The following is an 18,391-nucleotide window of genomic DNA, read 5'->3' as shown; positions in this document are numbered from 1 at the left end:
ACTATTATTTCCAAATGCATAGAATTTGGAACTCATCTGAATTTAACAAGGAGTGGCCAGGCTCCTGGTTGATGATGACTACTAAGTCATTGATGATGACTACTAATAAAGAATGAATTCTAAAATGCAAACCAAATTCCAGATCTGAATGACCAAAAAAGGTAGAATTAAAAGCTTAATTGTGTCTGATTTAAAGAGGTTTCGAGTAGGATAAAATTCTACCACACTGATGTGAAGGTGTTATATCAAACTAGAAAGTGTTTTGCTTGCAGTGATTACTTGTATTTACTGTAATTGAAACAAGTAATTACTTATTTGTTCCTACATTTACATTGCATTTTACAAACTGTTTTGTGCTTTTACTCTAGTTACCTTTGCGTGATGTTTTGTTTAATGATCTAAAATCATTTATTGTAACAAATATGAAAGACAAGCAAAAAAGAAAATGATTTTCTACAACACTGTTACAGAGAGAAATTAATAGTCTTTTCATGAATAATCATTAGGCTGGAATTTATTTTTTCATTCTGTCACCATTTTGAACTGTTCACACAGGGTGCAGTACAATAAAATCCACTACAGTAGAATAAGGAAGATGTTAATACTGACAACTGTTTTAGACAGAACATGATAAACACTGTTTTCCTGTATGAATGTGAATATTGAATGTGTTTTATTAAGCTGCAGGAGTGATCTTGGTGTTTCTCTGCTGCAATGCTACCAAAGTACACATACACATGTGTGCACACCAGCTTTGTCTAAATATTGGTGTAATTATTTTTTATTTTTTTTATTTTATTTATGCATTTTCTCCCCTTTTCTCCCTTTAATTGCCCGATTACATCATGCTTCCTCTCCACCAATGCCGATCCCTGCTCTGATTGAGGAGAACAAAGCTAACCCACGCCCCCCTGACACGTGGGCAGCATGCCGTATGCATCTCATCACCTACACTTTGACGAGTGCAGTGCAGCTCAGCGTTGTGTACGGAGAGAGACACACCCCGAGAGCACGCTTTTCTCATCTCTGTGCAGGCGCCATCAATCAGCCAGCAGTCATGAGAGAGAGACCCCATCCGACTTAGTCCCGCTCATATCTGAACAACAGGCCAATCGTTGTTCTTTGTGGTTGCTCAGCCCAGCCTGCAGGCAGAGCTGAGATTCGTTACGATGTATTCGAGATCCCAGCTCTGGTTCCAGCGTGTGTTTTTACCGCTATTACTGTAATTAATAAAGAGTGAGACAATTAGTATTTTCCAATAGTCACTAGGGTGATGGTAAGAATTTGTTGAATGTATAATCTGCTTGTGGTTAAGTGGCAAAATTTGACTATAAATACAAGTCGGGAAAGCATGTGAAACTGTGGTACTAACCAAAAATAAAATCTGTGATTGCCTGGGCTTTAAAGGTGAATTTTTCTGTTGTAAAATTATGTGCATTATAAGCATCATTTAAATTTCAATGAAATTAGTCTTTTTACCATTTGTTATATAAAAAGATACAATTTTAAAATAATAGATCGTCACAGTTTTGGCATAATAATAATAATAAAAAGAACACGCTCTCTAATGTCAGACTTTTAAAAAGTACAAAACAAGTCATAGTCCTAGAATTAAAAAGATCACTATTAAGTAATCTAAGGTTACATTTCTTGGTTGGGAAAAAAGTCAAATTTCTATGTGAATTCTTTAAGAAGCTTAGGATAATGTTCCTTAATTGCAGTAAGTTTTACTCTGGTTTTATGCAGTGAATCTGAGACAGTTACACTGTATGTGTTTGGGCATTCACCAGTGTAGACTGTTCAGGGACTGTGTAAGTGGCAGTGGAACTACAATGGAGGGGGAAACTGATTAAAAATAATAATAAACGTAAGTGTTCCTTTACCAATGAAATGGTCTTACATCACTTTCAAATCAATCTTAGACAAATATTTAAGTATTTTAGTATTAAAGAGGATCTAGTCTGTAATATATTATAATTTAATATCTGAAAAAGGCTTGTTAAGTACAGAGCCCCCATTTTAATTTTATTTGTAAGAGAAAGCAAAAATTGGACCAATGACATGCAGTAAGTGTAGTTATTCTCCCAAAAATCCTTGTGGTTGCATAAACATGAAAACTTGTCATTGGTTCAGATTTTACTGTTTCCAAAATGTCACCATTTCCCTTTAAATTGATATATTATGCTTTGTATTTCCTGGTGTTTCTATTTTTGATCTCGTCTGTACACCTACTGTACATGAGTAACTGTAAAGGAAATGAGAGCTATTAGGTAACCTATTGAATTTAAACTAAGACTAGTGAGCCAACTTAACTAGTTACTTTAAAAGAATATGTGGTATTAAAGACAAAGCAAAATATTTGCTTAAACAATAAGTGAGAATGTAAAATATCCCTCAGTACCATGAAAAATTATTACCTTTGGCTTGACTGTATTGTAATTGTACACCAGCAAACCATACAAGATAAAAATCTTTTCTGGTCAATCGATTGTTTTCCTTAAATAATATTTTATTTATTTTAGAATAACTAGGAGAAATGCATTTGTAAGTTCTGTACAATTCTTTGTTTACCCTTGGGGTTGCTTAAAAAATGAGAGGTGAAACAGCTTGAAAAATGGGATTCTGCTTTAGTGCACTTAAAACCCCAAAAAATGTCCACCAAAATTCCTTCAGTTTTTTTTTTATACGCTTGAAAAAACAAATATCAAAGTTCCTCAGATTATTCAGGGTCCAGTTAATGTTTTTGCTCCAGATCCCAATTCTTTAGCGTCAATAGTGGAGGCACGTTAAAAATACTGCCACTTTCCGAGGACTGTGTCTTTGATTGCATCAACATACTGTGCAGGTACCCAATAAACCCAGTATTGAGAGGCTTCTGTCGGACCCAGCTGAAACGCCTAAGAAACAGAAGAAAAAATATCAGGCTACATATGAAGCATTATGAAACTATAGCTTTGTTAACAATAACAACATTATACAAGGGATCTTCAAAATGTTTCTGCACTTTTATATTTGGGTTGGAAACGGTGAGGGTGAGGGGAGTAATAACGCTCAAAGAAGCTTTAAGGGGAAGAAGATTTTCATGTGATGATGATGTGAAAGCAGTGGTGCATCAGTGGCTACGGGATCAACCAAAAACATTTTTTGTTTGTTCAAGTTGGTACGAAGCTGGAAAAAATGCATTGGTAGGTGACTATGTAGAAAAGTGATGTCATTTGTTTTTAAAATTCCTAATAAATAGAGTTTAAAAAAATGTAAAAACTTTTTAAAGAACCATTGTAGTTACAAATGCAAAAAAAAAAAAAAAAAAAAAAACACCTAATTAATTTTCTTTTATCAACACAACCAATAACACCAAGACATGTTACTGATCATTCCACATTAAATAAATTCATATCTAAAACTACTGCCATCAAACATTTAAGAACACATTAAAAAAGAAAACCATCCAGTAGACAGTGGTAGCTCACCAGTTAGGGTAGTGGAAATTTTGTAAATGTCCAACAACTCTTAGTTTAAATGATCTCTATTCAAACAGCAAATTTGTTATAACGATCAGTGTGAAGGCATAAGAGAAAACAGCTGGTTTGACATGCACAGCAATAATTTGATTGTTATGCAGCCACTGTGTGGTCCCCTGAGCAATGACCTTAACCCTCTCAGCTCCAGGAGCTTCCAAACAAGCCAATATGCTGAAAAAACATTTTCAGTACAATTCTATTGTACATTTTTACAATGAATTGTTTCTAGGAAAAGGGCCAACCAGTAGGGGTATGTCTATATTATAGAAACACTAATTCCTAACTGACTGTGTAAGCAGTTGATCAAAAAATAAGTACCAAAAATGTTTATATTACATACCATCATGTGGTAGTCTTCATGCCCCTCTATTGGCTCCGCCACAACGTTTTTGATAGAACCCATAGGGATTTTTTCTGTTCTTTCTGTAGATAAAATATTAAAGGGATTATCTAAAGAATTAAACATATGATGTGTTAATAAAGGAAAGAAGCATGCAGTCACCCTTTGTTCCAATCCACAGCTGATCCTGTTCCAGTTTAAAGGTGAGCCGCACTTTTCCACCGGATTTGTTGTACATTCCAGATAAAGGCACTGTTGGTAAACGCTCCTATTCGAAATAATCAAGAGATCATTTGAATGTTATAAGAATGCAGGATGGTTTTTATAGGTCACTCTAACTGATTTAGATTACTTTTGATTTCAGTCCTTTTAAAAATAACTCTCTCTTGAGTGTTATGTACTGCTCCCCCCAACACTGACATCATTGATTGCTTTATTACTTTGGTACAAAAGCAGCTATTTTTTGAGGATTCTAGCTACTTGCTTTATTATGAAATTTTAGACACTTTTGGAGTGCATTGTAAAGCAAAGAATTTGCCATGGTTAAAAAGTTACTTTCAAAAGAGCTGTAAGGGTATAAAGTTGTGACAAGGCAGAAGTTTCAGGCCTTAACTATCCCTGTCACTATCAGTAGGAGCATTATAAAAAGGTGAAACGTGTATGTCACCACTACTAACACCTTGCTTATATTGGGTGATTTTGGCAGTTTATTTTAACCGATAACAACCACCTTGTAAATCTTCATTAAAATGTTCACTGAGTCTTATTACAGTGTAACATAGCAAACATGACAGAACATAAACACTTTCAGCAAAATCAGAAGATTCTATAAACACAAAGTCATTAGAAAGTACAGTAGATTACAAGCACTAACTAAACATACTAACCACAAATTAAGAAGCAATCGATATGTTAAAGTTAAAGGTGGAACTCTACACCTTTATGCAAAATACACTTTATGTACTGGAACATGACAACACAAAACAGCCTTATAGTTCCACTGATTAGTTCTTAAATGATAGAAATGCATAAAAGGTTTTTATATTAGATTCTCCAAATGCTTCTGTAGAGTTGGCGCAGGCATGCTACGGGTGGGTCGGGGTGAGTTTTAAATTGGCGCATCTTTAGCGCCGCTGTCAATTGAAATCAAAAGTCAGCTGTTTGACAGAAAAGGTCATTGTTTGATTAATGGTGTCAATTTAAAGGTCTACGTTTATTTCAGTCTCTTGTTAATAATTGCCATCCCTATTCAGAATTGTAGCATTTTTCTTGTTTTCTTTTTATTTAATGTTGATAAAATGTGTTAAAAGTTAAAAGAATTTGTTTTGTAAAGTATAGGACTTGTTTTAATATGCAAAGTTAAGATCCAACATTGTCCAGATTAAACCATTAATATAGTTTGCTTTACACCCATAAAATATGAACCCACTAAGTGAAAACTTTCTTGAAATTACAGTATATGTTCACACAATATATGGCCAAAAGTATGTGAACATTTGGACCTAACATGTCAACTAATTTTCATTAGCCAAAAAAGTGGAGGTTGAGTGTAGTGTTGAGTGAAGGTTACTAAGCTAATTGATTTTTTTGTTGACTACATTTTAACTTTAAATTACAGATAGAATCAATGCCCCATTCCTAATTTGAGACCTAGTTTTAGCCCAGTTTCAGGATTAATACATTTAGGATGTATTATTTTGTTTAAATTTCAGTATATGTACTTAATGTGTAAAACAGCACTACACTAACATATTGGATATTTTACAGTACACACACATTTTTGTTCATGTGAAGTATTGAAAGATACCTTAGTTCCTTTTATTGATGGCATTATGTCCTCAGGTTTTCCTTTGTCCAGCACTTTTCTGTGTTGCTGAAACAAAATGTACATAGAGTAATAGTGTTAATACTATTACATAAGCCACACAAAATACCTATGTATATTTATATACAGATTTAGCATTATTTACACTTTTGGTTTGGAAAAAAAAAGATTATTTTAGAAGCTACAGATAAACTTTGAGTGTATATAATTACTGACTGTAGCCCATATGTTGCTCTGTACACCTTGTCACACCCTATACATTTATTAACTGATCAGGACCCCCACAGGGACTAACCAGATGTTATTTCTGCAGTGGATCATTCAGATTAACAGATGGGATTGTTGAGTGTATATTTTGGCATTTGAAGCCTACTGAGTAATTGTAGTACTGTAGTAAGGTAAAACTTGATTTTATGACAGCATTTAGTCTTTCTGGGTAGGAGTCTATCAGCATGGCACATTTTGACTTGACAATTTTTGCCCACTGTTTCTTGCAAAAGTGCTCCAAATCTGTCAGATTGCGAATGCACAGCCCTCTTCAGGTCACCCCACAGATTTTCAATTGGATTCAGGTCTGGGCTCTGGCTGGGTCATTCCAAAGTCTTATTCTGGTTAAGCCATTCTTTTGTTGATGTGAAGGTATGCTTAGGATCATTTTCATGATGACAGGTAAACTTCTGTTTCATCTTCAGCTTTGAGCAGCGGCCTGTTCATGATTCCCTCCACCTCGACTAAAGCCCCAGTTTCGGTTTCTTTTTCAATTGAATTGCACTGAGTATAGGTCACATTAAAGGTGGAAATAAATGTAAAGTAATTTATAATGGTTTGATGTTTTTACATCACAAAATCCATTTCAACAGGGGGGTGTAGAATTTGTATTTCCACTTACTGTACCATCGTCTATGAACTGTAATGGACATTTCCATTTATGTTAATTTTTTGACCAGGCCTTTCAAAACCTTTGTATAAGACTGTACATTATGAGAACAATCTATTTATGCATGAAAGAGTTAAATGTAAAACAGGGTGAGGACAGCAAGCAACAATGTGGATGGATACAATTAGAAAATGAATCAACAAGCAATTAGGCAGCCAGAGGATCCAAGCAGAAAACAAGATGTTCTGAAGAAACTCTATCCATATGATCGCCAGGAGTTGGAATCGACTTGAAGGAATTTAGTAATAACAATAATCTCTATTTCCTCGGCTGCTTCCTAGCAGCTAGGTACCTATATGCAAACTCCACACAGAAAGGACCCGAACCGGCCCACCTGGGGATCGAACCCAGGACCTTCTTGCTCTGAGGCGACAGTGCTACCCACTTAGCCACCGTGCCGACGAGTAATTACAATAATAGTAATATGCAATCTAGTGGTGGTCTATTACACTAGCTGACCACTGCTGAGATTCATGTTTGATTCTCAGCTGTGCTATCGGCCAGCCGGGTATCTACACAGACGTGATTTGCCTAGGGGAGTCGATGGCCAAAGCTCTGTGATAGATTAGCTTCCTGTACAGGGTGTTCTTGCCCTGCGCCCAGTGATTCCTAGGGGAGCCGAGCCCGTCACAACCCTGATCAGGGTAAAGAGGACTATGAAATATAATTTACAATAACAATTCTTACCTTTTGCCTGCACAAAGGCTCTTTTTTGTTTTCTTCAGCTTTAACTTCTTGTTGAATAACTTCCTTCGGTGTATTTACAGCCAATACGTCATTTATTGTCGATCCAACCACCATTATTTTTGCACCATTTGTAACTTTAATTTCACGCAGGGTTTTGTCCTCTGGTAGAAGTCCTTTGTACATCACCTTTTGCATAGCGGGTGGAAGACCTACAAACAACAAAGTTAGAGTTCATTACAAAAGTCTACCTGGTTTTGGTAAGGGAGGGGGTGCAGTCCTCACAAGTTTTGTTCCATTTTTGATACTTCATGTATTAATACATGTAATATACTTTAGCCAGGTGAGCTAAAGGGCTGTGTCTCAATCAGCACTTTGTCTACTATACAGTGTGCTTAGAATAGTAACCTAACTAAGCGATCCACATACCGTTCCTATTAAATCTACTCCACAAACGTAAGCATATACTATTAAGGGACATTTCTGACAGTCACGCTTTCTCTCAGTAAGAATCTATGAAGTCACTTGTACATAGACTAAAGGACATCAGTGTGACTAGAACAGATGACCTCAACTTTGTCAAGAGAGAAAATCTCCACAATTACTTTGTGTAAAAAAAGAGATTAAAACAAGCTTTTATCAAACCCCTCAAAGTCTGAACAGAGCCGATTTCTTTCAGCTGGTTCAATCTATTATTCTTCTATCAAGATCGTATCTCAGACCACATGCTTTCATTTTAAATGTAGCACTTGATGGTTCTGGAAAACTGTTGGAAGTTAATAAATCATGGTAAGACACCATTTGAGCTACAGTAGCTCGTCTGTTGGATCGGACCAGGCGGACCAGCCTTCGCTCCCCACGTGCATCAATGAGCCTTGGCCGCCCATGACCTGTCGCCGGTTTACCACTGTTCCTTCCTTGGACCACCTTTTTTATTATTTTTTTTTAATTAATTTTCCCCCTTTTGCTCCCTCTTTAGTGCATCCAATTGTTCAATTTGCATCGTGCTTCCTCTCAGTCTATGCCGAACCCTGCCCTGACAGAGGAGATCGAAGCTAACTCATATCCCCTCCGAAACACGAGCAGCAGCCAGATGCATCTTAATCCATAATCGCATTCTGGCAGAGAGAGACCCACTTCCGGTTCTTTGTCCCGAACCGGTGAAGCAAAGCTGGATTCGATTGCCAATTTTACTGTTTATTCAAATATTGAAAAGTCTTTTTGTATTTTTGCACCTTATTTCCTTTTTAGGTTCCATTGCCAATTTTACGCTGCTAATGTACAACATGTCACTACCTCATGAACCATTGTACCATCTATTCACCATCATGTACTAACACTTGTCTTTAGTCCTGTCTTCTAATTACTTGTTTAGATTAGGGATAATTAGGAATATCTTTTGTAGTTATTTATTATAGGATTTTTTGTATTTATTGTTGTACACTGTTTTGTATTTACACTGTTTTGTCTTGCACTTTTTGTACCGTGTTACACCGTGATCCTAGAGGAACGCTGTTTCGTTTCAATATGTACTTGTATGTAGCTGAAATGACAATAAAACCTCTCTGACTCTCTGACTGATACCACGTACTAAGAATCCAGCCCTGGTTGCAGCGCGTCTTTCTACCGCTGCGCCACCTGAGCGGCTTCCTTGGACCACTTTTGATAGATACTGACCATGTTCCCCACAAGAGCTGCAGTTTTGGAGATGCTCTGACACAGTCGTCTAGCCATCACAATTTGGCCCTTGTCGAACTTGCTCAAATCCTTACGCTTGCAAATTTTTCCTGCTTCTAACACATCAACTCTGAGGTTAAATTGTTCACTTGCTGCCTAATATATCCCACCCACTAACAGGTGCCGTGATGAAGAGATAATCAATCAGTGTTATTCAATTCACCGGTCAGTGGTCATAATGTTATGCCTAGTCGGTGTAATTAAATTGTATTGCTTTTTATGTTATCATGTCAGTGCATATGTTAATTTCAAATGCACGTACAACAACCTATTCATAAATATAGATGTGAACTTAAACGTCTTTAGCAAGTACTTTAGCAGAAAGACATACAGACAAGGATGTTCTTACACCATGAACAAATAACATTAGTATTTTGTTGTAATCTGTTATTGGCAATTACAGCTTTGGGATAGCTGCCCAGCTTTTGCAACACTAGGGTTCACCTATTTCGACCTGTGTACATGTGACCATACACTGCATGGCCAATAGAATGTGGACACCTGACCATGACCTGTCTGTCCCATTTCAAAACCATGGGCAGTAATATAAAGTTGGCTTTGTAGAGCAGTTGTAACAGCCTTCACTCTTCTGGCAAGGCTTTCCACAAAATTTGAAATATGTCTGTGGGAATCTGTCCCCATTTAGTTTGCAGGTTCTGATGTTAAACAAGAAGACCTGGCTTGCAATTGTTGTTTCTGTCTGCAAAAAAGCCGCCTATTGGGGTTGATGTCTGGGCTCGATGACATACTCTACCCCAACCGCATAAAACCATGTCTTCCTGATGCTCGCTTCATGAACCACAGGGGTGCAGTCATGCTGAAACCAAAATAATACCTTCCCCAGAATATTGCCAAGAAGTTAAAAGCATGTAATTACTGTTATGTAGTTGATGTGATATGCCTGTTAGCAATGGATGTGGCTGAAATTTGTGTGTCCATACGCATTTTTAACATTATTTTTCCTTTCATTTTACTCAAAACATCCCAGTGAAAGTGAACACTTTTCTCACCAGTGAGTGTGTGAATTTTCTCTTTCAGTTTGGCTCCGGTTCCATCTAAAGGGATTTTAAGATCGTATTTGTTCTTGTTCCAGATGATTTTCAGTTCCACCATCTCCTTTCCTTCCTCACTGTCATCTCCATTGCTGACAGAAGGAACCTGAGCTGAGGAGTCCTCCCCGTCGATAAGAGCTGATTGTTCAATTCCTGCTGCATCTTCTTTACTGCCCTCATCGGTCAGGACTTCTGATTCTTTCAGGCTGACTTCAGCTGCCATTTCTGCTTCCTCACTTCCTGTAAGGCACATTACTGCATTAATGCCTTTCAGACAAGTTCGATCAATGTGTAACAGTAGAAGAAACAGTAACATACTACATAACCTACTGTTAGTGCACAGATGTGAACTGCTTCATTTCAGAAAAAGATTGGTGGCAGGGGTTATGTTTGTTTGTTTGTTTATTTATTTTAACGTCATGTTTCACACTTTGGTTACATTCATGGCATGATCGGTAGTTACTTCTACCATTTATGTAGCACAATTAACTAACACAACTACAGGAATATATCAAAATATTTAACAAAATACAGCGTTTTATGTTAACAAACCTTTGTCTTCTATCGGCTACACCTGTATTTAGGGGTCGCCAAAGTGGATCATTCTGGCACAGTTTTATTTATCCTTATTTTGTCCTATGCTTGGGTCAGGCACTGAGAGTGCACTGACAAGTAAGTGCACATCCAAACGTCTATTTAGCCATCCCAGCCAGACAGAGCTCATCCAGACGAAGCCAATTGTGTCTGAGTGGATGTCTGACCGGCCAGTGGCACAGCTGAGATTCAAATCCTAGAACATGATTGCCCTATGTTTACAAGGCTTTAAACTGTATCAAATGAAGTAATGTATGGTGAGACAGCTGGTAGACTCTGGGTGGCCCTGATATAGATTGGTGCCCTGTCAAATATGTAGTCCAGCATTGCTCCTAAGATTTCTGGCTGTCACCCAACACACCGTAATCTTGGTCAGGAAAAAGCCATACTGAAAATGAGTGAATGAACAAATATAAAAAGAAGAAAACATGACAGTTTTAGACCCATATTAAAACCAACAGTAGTACCTTGACAGAGCTAGCTACATACTGTATATTTTAAACAAATAAAAGTAGGCATGGGTGCTTTCTAAACTTTTTATCATGAGATTAACTAAAGAGGACACCTTTATTTTAACATCTTATATCTCAAAGCAATCTCTGACAAAGAACAGAATAACTTAAATAAACCACTTGCAGTAACAACATGTGCCATGAGGCCGGGCATCTTAAATTTCTGGGGGAAATTACAGATGGAAAATACCAACAAATCCACATACATAAAGGTCCATCTGCCATGCCTTCTTCTAAGTCAGACCAGGGCTGAAACTCACTGTCGAGATATTGAATATCGTTGAAAAAGCCCTGTTTTTACTGAGTCATCAACAGACATGTGTTCTCACAGATTGACTGCATGTAATTAATTTAACCCATGCCAATATTCAATCAATTATTTAAGTGGTTGTTAGTAGTACAAGTTGATAATATGTACCTTAGTGGATGCTGATTACAGTAAAACAGCAGTGTAAATGTATTCGTTAGACTAGAATGACAATTAACAGGAATGACACAGTGTTCTGTACAGGTGACCTTTAACATCGGGTATTATGCTGACAATATCCAAGCAAACAAGAACAAAATTACAAAAATGAACACTACAGTGACAGTAGATCAGATAAGCTCATGTAACAGTGTTCTGTATGTTTGACATATGATATGACAAAGCACCAGCTGAACATGTGTCCATCTGCCATACCTTATTCTAACTGTCAGGCCCGGGCTCCAGGGCTCCAGATTATTGACTTGACTGCATGTAATACATTTAACCAATGGCAATATTCAATCAATTATTTAAGTGGTTGTTAATGTGCTATTATGTACCTTAATGGATGCTGATTACAGTAAAAGAGCAGTGTAAACGTTTTCTTTATATTAGAATGACAAAATTAACAGGAATGACACGTAATCGCAATCATTTGTGGCACAGTGTTCTGTATAGGTGACCTTTAACATTACAATTGCATTTTCAGCATTTCGCAGACGCTTTTATCCGAAGCGACTTACAGTACTGTGACAGTATATTGTCTAAGCAAGTGAGGGTTAAGGGCCTTGCTCAAGGGCCCAACAGTGACAACCTGGCAGTGGTGGGGCTTGAACCAGTGACCTTTCACAGTGTTCTGTATAGGTAACCTTTAAAATTACATTAAAATTTTTGGCATTTAACTGGCGCTTTTATCCAAAGCGACTTACAGTACTGTGACAGTATACTGTCTAAGCAAGTGAGGGTTAAGTGAGGGTTTGCTGAGATACAGTGACAACCTGGCAGTGGTGGGGCTTGAACCAGTGACCTTTCGGTTACTAGTTTAGTACCTTAACTGCTAGACTACAACTGCCCTAACATCAGCAAGCAAACAAGTACAACATAATACAAACGAAAACTACACTGACAGTAGAGCAGATAAACTCATGTAACAGTGTTCTGTATATGTGTGTAGTCGTTGGGTTCGTGTCCCAGCTACATTTTAATTCCTGATTTGTTTGATTTTGACAAGTCAATAAATTATATATATATATATATATATATATATATATATATATATATATATATATATATATACACATATATATATATATATATATATATATATATATATATATATACACATACATATATATATACATATATACATATATATACATATATATATATCAAACAAAAATGTCTACAAACTTCACATTGCATTGGCAAATAAGAACAGATTCTTATTTAATCGTTATAGAAAAAAATACAATTTGCAGACGTGCTTATTTGTTTTCTTATCCGACACATTATACATAATTTACATTTAATTTATGATTAATCTCAGTTTTAGGTAACAATGAGGCTGTACGGAATACTGTGCCCCTACGTCAACTATTTTTATATCTCACACAAACAAAGAGAAACTGTAACTCTTTGGGGAAATACTGTGATATCAACAATTCCTTAGCATTTACCATATTTTGTTTAGTACTTGGTTAAGACACATTTGACAGAGAGCATACAAATATTTAAATACAAACCGATTTGAAAACAAATCAATATTAGCTTGTTAGCTCGTTAGCTGACGTTGGCCAAGTAGTGAACTGCCGCTGAAACATCTAGAAAAGTCTCCCGAACATTACCAGTGTAAGTAACTGTCAGCATGTGGCACAGCGACCGGGATCAGCCACTGCATGCTGTATATATTTAATCTTACCGTCCTGGTGGGACACAGCTGGATAAAGTGAGCAGAAGAGTGATAGTGAAACAGCAAACCTGAGTTCAACAGCTGCCTGCTAGCACTGCTCAAGTTTTCCACAAGCCTGCTTAGCTAAACTAAATAGCCACCAAACTTTTCCTGACACGTTCAGCAAACACCCACGTTACACACCGGATACTCAAAACTGCTCGTACTGAGCTCTGAGATGTAAAATCTCCTATCGCAAACTGAATGAATAGAGCCGCTTTTCTATATGAACATACCATCCTGCGCCGCCATGATGATTGTGTACAATATGAGAGGAATGCCTGCTGGGAACGAAAGCGCTGTCAGTGTTTGGACTTGCTGGCTTTCCGTACTGACTTGGCGATTGAAAATAAAATCTGGAAAATCGATTCCGCATTGTGTTGTCCGGGCAAAGCGCTGTTCGATTCCGCAAACGTTGGAGTCGACTCTGATTCAGTCCTGATAAATCGATTGAGTCAATTCCAAAAGTCGAGTAAATTAATTAATGAAAATGTAATTAACCAAAAAGGCATATTGTAATGTAAACAAATAGTGTAATATTGCAGATAAGTTTACTATTCACACAAAGAAATTGGTACATATGCTTATTCCCTATTAATAATAAAAAATTTATAAAACGGATAGTTCCGGTCCTAAAATCTGATTGGCTGAGCCGTGTTCGAAGTCGTTGTAAAATCCCCGATATACGCACACCTATGACCACCTCACATCATTCCATATTAATACGCCACTGAAAATAAAAAGTACAAACTTGGTTGAACACTATTTTAAGTCATGTACTATACATGGAATAGACCACTGAAGTCGTGCGTCATTCTGTACTCCTCGTTATGCCCATATTTAGAGACCCGGGTCTAAGTCAAATTTCCTATGGGAAAAATGAACGGGGTTTTCAAAAAATCGACTCTAACGCATCCTGTGCTAAATAAACATGTTCAGAACCCTATACGTTTTGTTCTATGTACATTATTCTCTTGTACATCACTGGATCCTCTGAATTACGAGGTTTTTAAAGGATCGTAATACTAATAATGCTACACGAAAGCTAATGCTACTGTGCATTAATTAGACGTCACTGAACTACACCAATCGAATTGACGGAAAGAGCAGCCCGCTTTTGTTGAGTACAACCAAAGGCGTAACACCCGACCATCCTTGCTTTTTTACTTTAATGTAGCTAGCTACTAAAAATATAGAAATAAAAAAATGCACTGTTACACTGGTGAATCACACTGCTTCGTGTGGTTATTTAAGAAATAAAAACAAAACAAAATAAAAATGTAAGAGGCATCCAGTCTAGTGACGTCAATTTAGTGCGCAGTAGCATTAGCTTACATGTAGCAATATTCATATTTTAACTCTTTAACAACTTCGTAATTCAGAGGATCCAGTGATAATAGACAAAAGAATCTCCATAAAACAAAACGTAACAGCTCTGGATCATTTTTTATGACTACAGGATGCGAGAGAGGCAATTTGCGAAATCTCCATTCATTTTTCCCATTCAAAATTTCTCTTAGACCCGGGGTACCAAATATGGGCATAACAACATGGCGTGGACTACAATATGACGACACGACTTCAGTGGTCTATTATACAATAGTTAGTTCCGACCTTACAATCTGATTGGTTGAGAAGCGTTCTAACCATGCTGATATTTGTGATACCAGCATGGCCTTTTCACACCACAACTGTATTACTCCGCTGACGCGTTGCCAGTAATGACAAGCTTCATGCACACAAGCCACGGTTGTTTTGTAGGCCTATTTGTGCTCATACACATCCAAAAATTGATAAAATGGATCACTTTCAGATAATATTCCACCTAAATTCTATATTTTCATTCTTAATTAATTTTATTTTTTAGCTTTTTCTCCTTTTCCTTATATCTTCGCTTATTCATATTCACTTATTATTTTCTATTCCAAACTAGCGTTACTTTGTAGTGTTAAACTATATGCCTTTTTTAGCCTACTGTGTTAAGGCAGGGTAGAGAATTTTTACCGTTGCATAGCAGCAACTCATTCGTTATGGAACTACTTTTTGGCAGAAGGTACTGTCAATATTAAAGCATATTCAATATGAAATTCAGGGCTTCTTTGATTTATTTTCTTTCTTTATTTTGTAAAAACTGTTGTATAAAAGCAATAGAACACTTGAGGTTGTGTGTTATTGCGAATAACATCACGGCTGTGATTTGGTCACAGACACGAGCTGAAGGCGAGTTATTCGCGATAACACACTCCCTCTCGTGTTCTATTGCTTATGTCCAGATTAATATTAACAGTAATCCTAATCATTAAGCGGGTGTTTCGTCCAAGAAATAGTGTAATAGTGTTTGTGGAGGAATGTTTATTGCGAATGTTATATTCTCCCTCATGTTGCCTAGCAACACTGTTAACGGACTACCTGATTTCGCGGAAGAATGCTTTTTGTAAGTGTTTTTGTAAATAAAAACATTTATAAATTGAACACTCCGCTTTGCGTCATGCCAAAGCATCCTAACCCCGTGATAAAATCGCAGTAACGCACGGTCTCTCGTGGCTTATTGCTTTAATTAACAACAACAGCAACAAAGAGTTGGTAGATTGTTTGTTTGTTTATTAGGATTTTAACGTCATGTTTTAAACTTTTGGATACATTCATGACAGGAACGGATGTTACTCATTACACAAGGTTAATCAGTTCACAAGGTTATATCAAACACAGTCATGGACAATTTAGTGTCTCCAATTTACTTCACTTGCATGTCTTTGGACTGTGGGAGGAAACCGGAGCTCCCAGAGGAAACCGGAGTAAACCCACGCAGGCACGGGGAAAACAGTTGGTAGATTGACAGCTATGTTTGTTAGTATTGTATTGATTCTAGCATGAGCCATTAACACTCAACCGGAAAAATACAGGATTTATCTCAATTGTATTAAATATTTACTTGTTGTATTTACATTCTGTTACAGTTTACACTTTTTAAATAATCTGACACTACAAGAGTCTATCTTCTCATTATGCAGTTCCCATGTTCATTAATAATTAATCTAATTAAACCCCTTCACTTTATTTTATATTACCTAGTATAAGAAAAAGGCAATCACGTAATGTTATTTTGCGGTCACACAGACAAGTGCACCTTCTAATGGCCACCAAGCCAATCATGTCTGTGCAGACACAAACTGGCCTATAGCATGGGTGAGATTCGAACCCCTGATCTCAGCAGTAGTGGGCTAAGCATACTTTACCACCGCACCACCTGAGCACCCATCAAAAAATCTCTTCATTGATTAGTGTATTCAGACCATTTATTTAATACTTTGTAGAAGCCCAGCTGGCAGCAATCATAACTGCAAGTTCTTCTACACATGTACAAGTTGATTCCATTCTTTAAGGCATTCTTCCATTCTTCATCCTATCAAGCTCCATTAAATTTGATGGTGAGTGACTTTGAACTGGCATCTTCAGGTCTCTACAAGGTCTCCTCCAGATGTTTAGTGGGGTTTGCAATTGGGCTTTGGCTGGGTTGTTTAAGGAGACTTGCTTTAATCCACTCCAGTGTTGTTTTGGCAGTGTCTGTTTTTCAGACAAAGTGCTTGCTGTTTAGTTTTTGTGTAATCAGACCAGAGAATGTTTTATCTTTGTTAGATATTTTCCCATGTCATTTAACTAATAATTAAGAACTAATTATTAAATTGTTAAATTACAAATAATGAGTCATTATTAAATTAAAATTAAGAACTGTTAGATATTTTTAGTGTACATTTACTTATGGTGCTGGACTATTTCACCATTAAGCAGAGCATTTACAATCTGTTCCTGCAGATAAAACTAACCACAGAGCCGTTATGGTCTGGTTCTGTTCCTGTTTTTAACGTCTTTTCCTATCTCACTTACTCTAACTAAACGTTAAAGCCTATTCAAGAGATATGTTGTGTCTATATACGCTCTTGTAGTACTCAAACTCTGTGAGTGCTTTCTCTGTATGGGATTCACAAAGTCCCTCCTCTCCTGATATATGTCTATAGAAGGGGTATCTGTTTAGTGACTTCAGGTTGCACCTAACAAGAACTGATAGTTATATAGTTAATAAATGTTTAAGACATTATGTATGTGTTAATATAAATGTAAACACTGATCTAAAATCTAAGTATTTTAAGGATTTATGTATTTTTTTATTATGTATTAATAGTATATTACACATCTGTTAAAAGTATTAACACATAATAATAAAGATCATGCCATTCACTTTACTCTAACTGCCACACTTTGCCTTAAATTTCAGCCTCTGAGTTTTGCCTTTTAATGTGTATTGGTCATAATAAAATTGTTCCTACTCAAACACTTAGGTGGTCATATTTGGGGAATATACTAGCACATACAACATCTGGCTTTCTAAAATGTCTTCTGCTAATAGACATGCCTAAGAGCACTTTCCTCGTACTTTAGCTTTACAGCTCAAAAATGAAATCAATCCAGCATGCTTTGCTAAATGGCCTTATGGTTGCACACATCATAAGCTATTGTGGTATAGTGGCTTATTTAGCAGCTTAACAGTGGCACCTGTCAGTAGTGGGCTTGAACCAGCAACCTTCTGATTACTAATCAAGTATCTTACTCACTTCCACCAAAGCCATTATCATAGATATAAAAGTTTTTTAAACAATTAATTTTAATTGATTAAATGATAAAACTGGTTCATTAAAACCCATTTAAAACTACGCACAAATTCTTCCATTTAATTTTCCATTACAGTGTTTTAACATACAGACACTAAGCTGTCTAGAAAATATAATATACTGTAAATGTCACCTATTTAGTAGAAGTTTTTGTATTTCCATTTAACATGATAAAGAATAAACAGCTAAACATGAATATATTTAAGAATTACATATTTCTTTTGCTTTAACTTGCTATGCAGATCTGTGACTTTGACAATAAACTTGCCTTAATAAACCTGTACTAACTTAAATCCACCTTATTTAAAAATCCATGTTATTGTTCAA

At 36.5% G+C, this 18,391-nt stretch overlaps 1 protein-coding gene across 2 annotated transcripts; it reads right to left on the bottom strand.

Moving 5' to 3' along the window:
- Nucleotides 1-2,488: 2,488 nt before the first annotated feature.
- Nucleotides 2,489-13,719, bottom strand: ubfd1 (ubiquitin family domain containing 1). Of its 2 annotated transcripts, none has more exons than XM_063012453.1 (7): nucleotides 13,634-13,719; nucleotides 10,055-10,336; nucleotides 7,311-7,519; nucleotides 5,669-5,734; nucleotides 4,024-4,129; nucleotides 3,862-3,944; nucleotides 2,489-2,897 (listed from the first exon to the last, which is right to left on the bottom strand). In XM_063012453.1, the coding sequence occupies exons 1-7, from the start codon at nucleotides 13,647-13,649 to the stop codon at nucleotides 2,787-2,789; spliced, it is 873 nt and encodes a 290-aa protein (XP_062868523.1). In that variant the 5' UTR covers nucleotides 13,650-13,719; the 3' UTR covers nucleotides 2,489-2,786. The 2 variants fall into 2 exon arrangements, with proteins under 2 accessions (XP_062868523.1, XP_062868531.1); XM_063012461.1 differs by lacking the exon at nucleotides 13,634-13,719 and adding an exon at nucleotides 13,427-13,516.
- Nucleotides 13,720-18,391: the final 4,672 nt, after the last annotated feature.

The sequence above is a fragment of the Trichomycterus rosablanca genome, chromosome 2 (assembly GCF_030014385.1).
Source record: "Trichomycterus rosablanca isolate fTriRos1 chromosome 2, fTriRos1.hap1, whole genome shotgun sequence".
NCBI lineage: Eukaryota > Metazoa > Chordata > Actinopteri > Siluriformes > Trichomycteridae > Trichomycterus > Trichomycterus rosablanca.
The sequence above is the reverse complement of the archived record's forward strand: the minus strand, read 5'-3'. Positions and strand labels throughout refer to the sequence as shown.

Excerpts from the sequence above, each read along its gene's own strand:
- ubfd1 (XM_063012453.1), bottom strand. Across the intron at positions 5,735-7,310 it reads AGCCTTTGTGCAGGCAAAAG|CAACACAGAAAAGTGCTGGA; the intron begins GTAAGAATTGTT and ends ATTTTGTTTCAG. Across the intron at positions 3,945-4,023 it reads GCTGTGGATTGGAACAAAGG|AAAGAACAGAAAAAATCCCT; the intron begins GTGACTGCATGC and ends TTTTATCTACAG.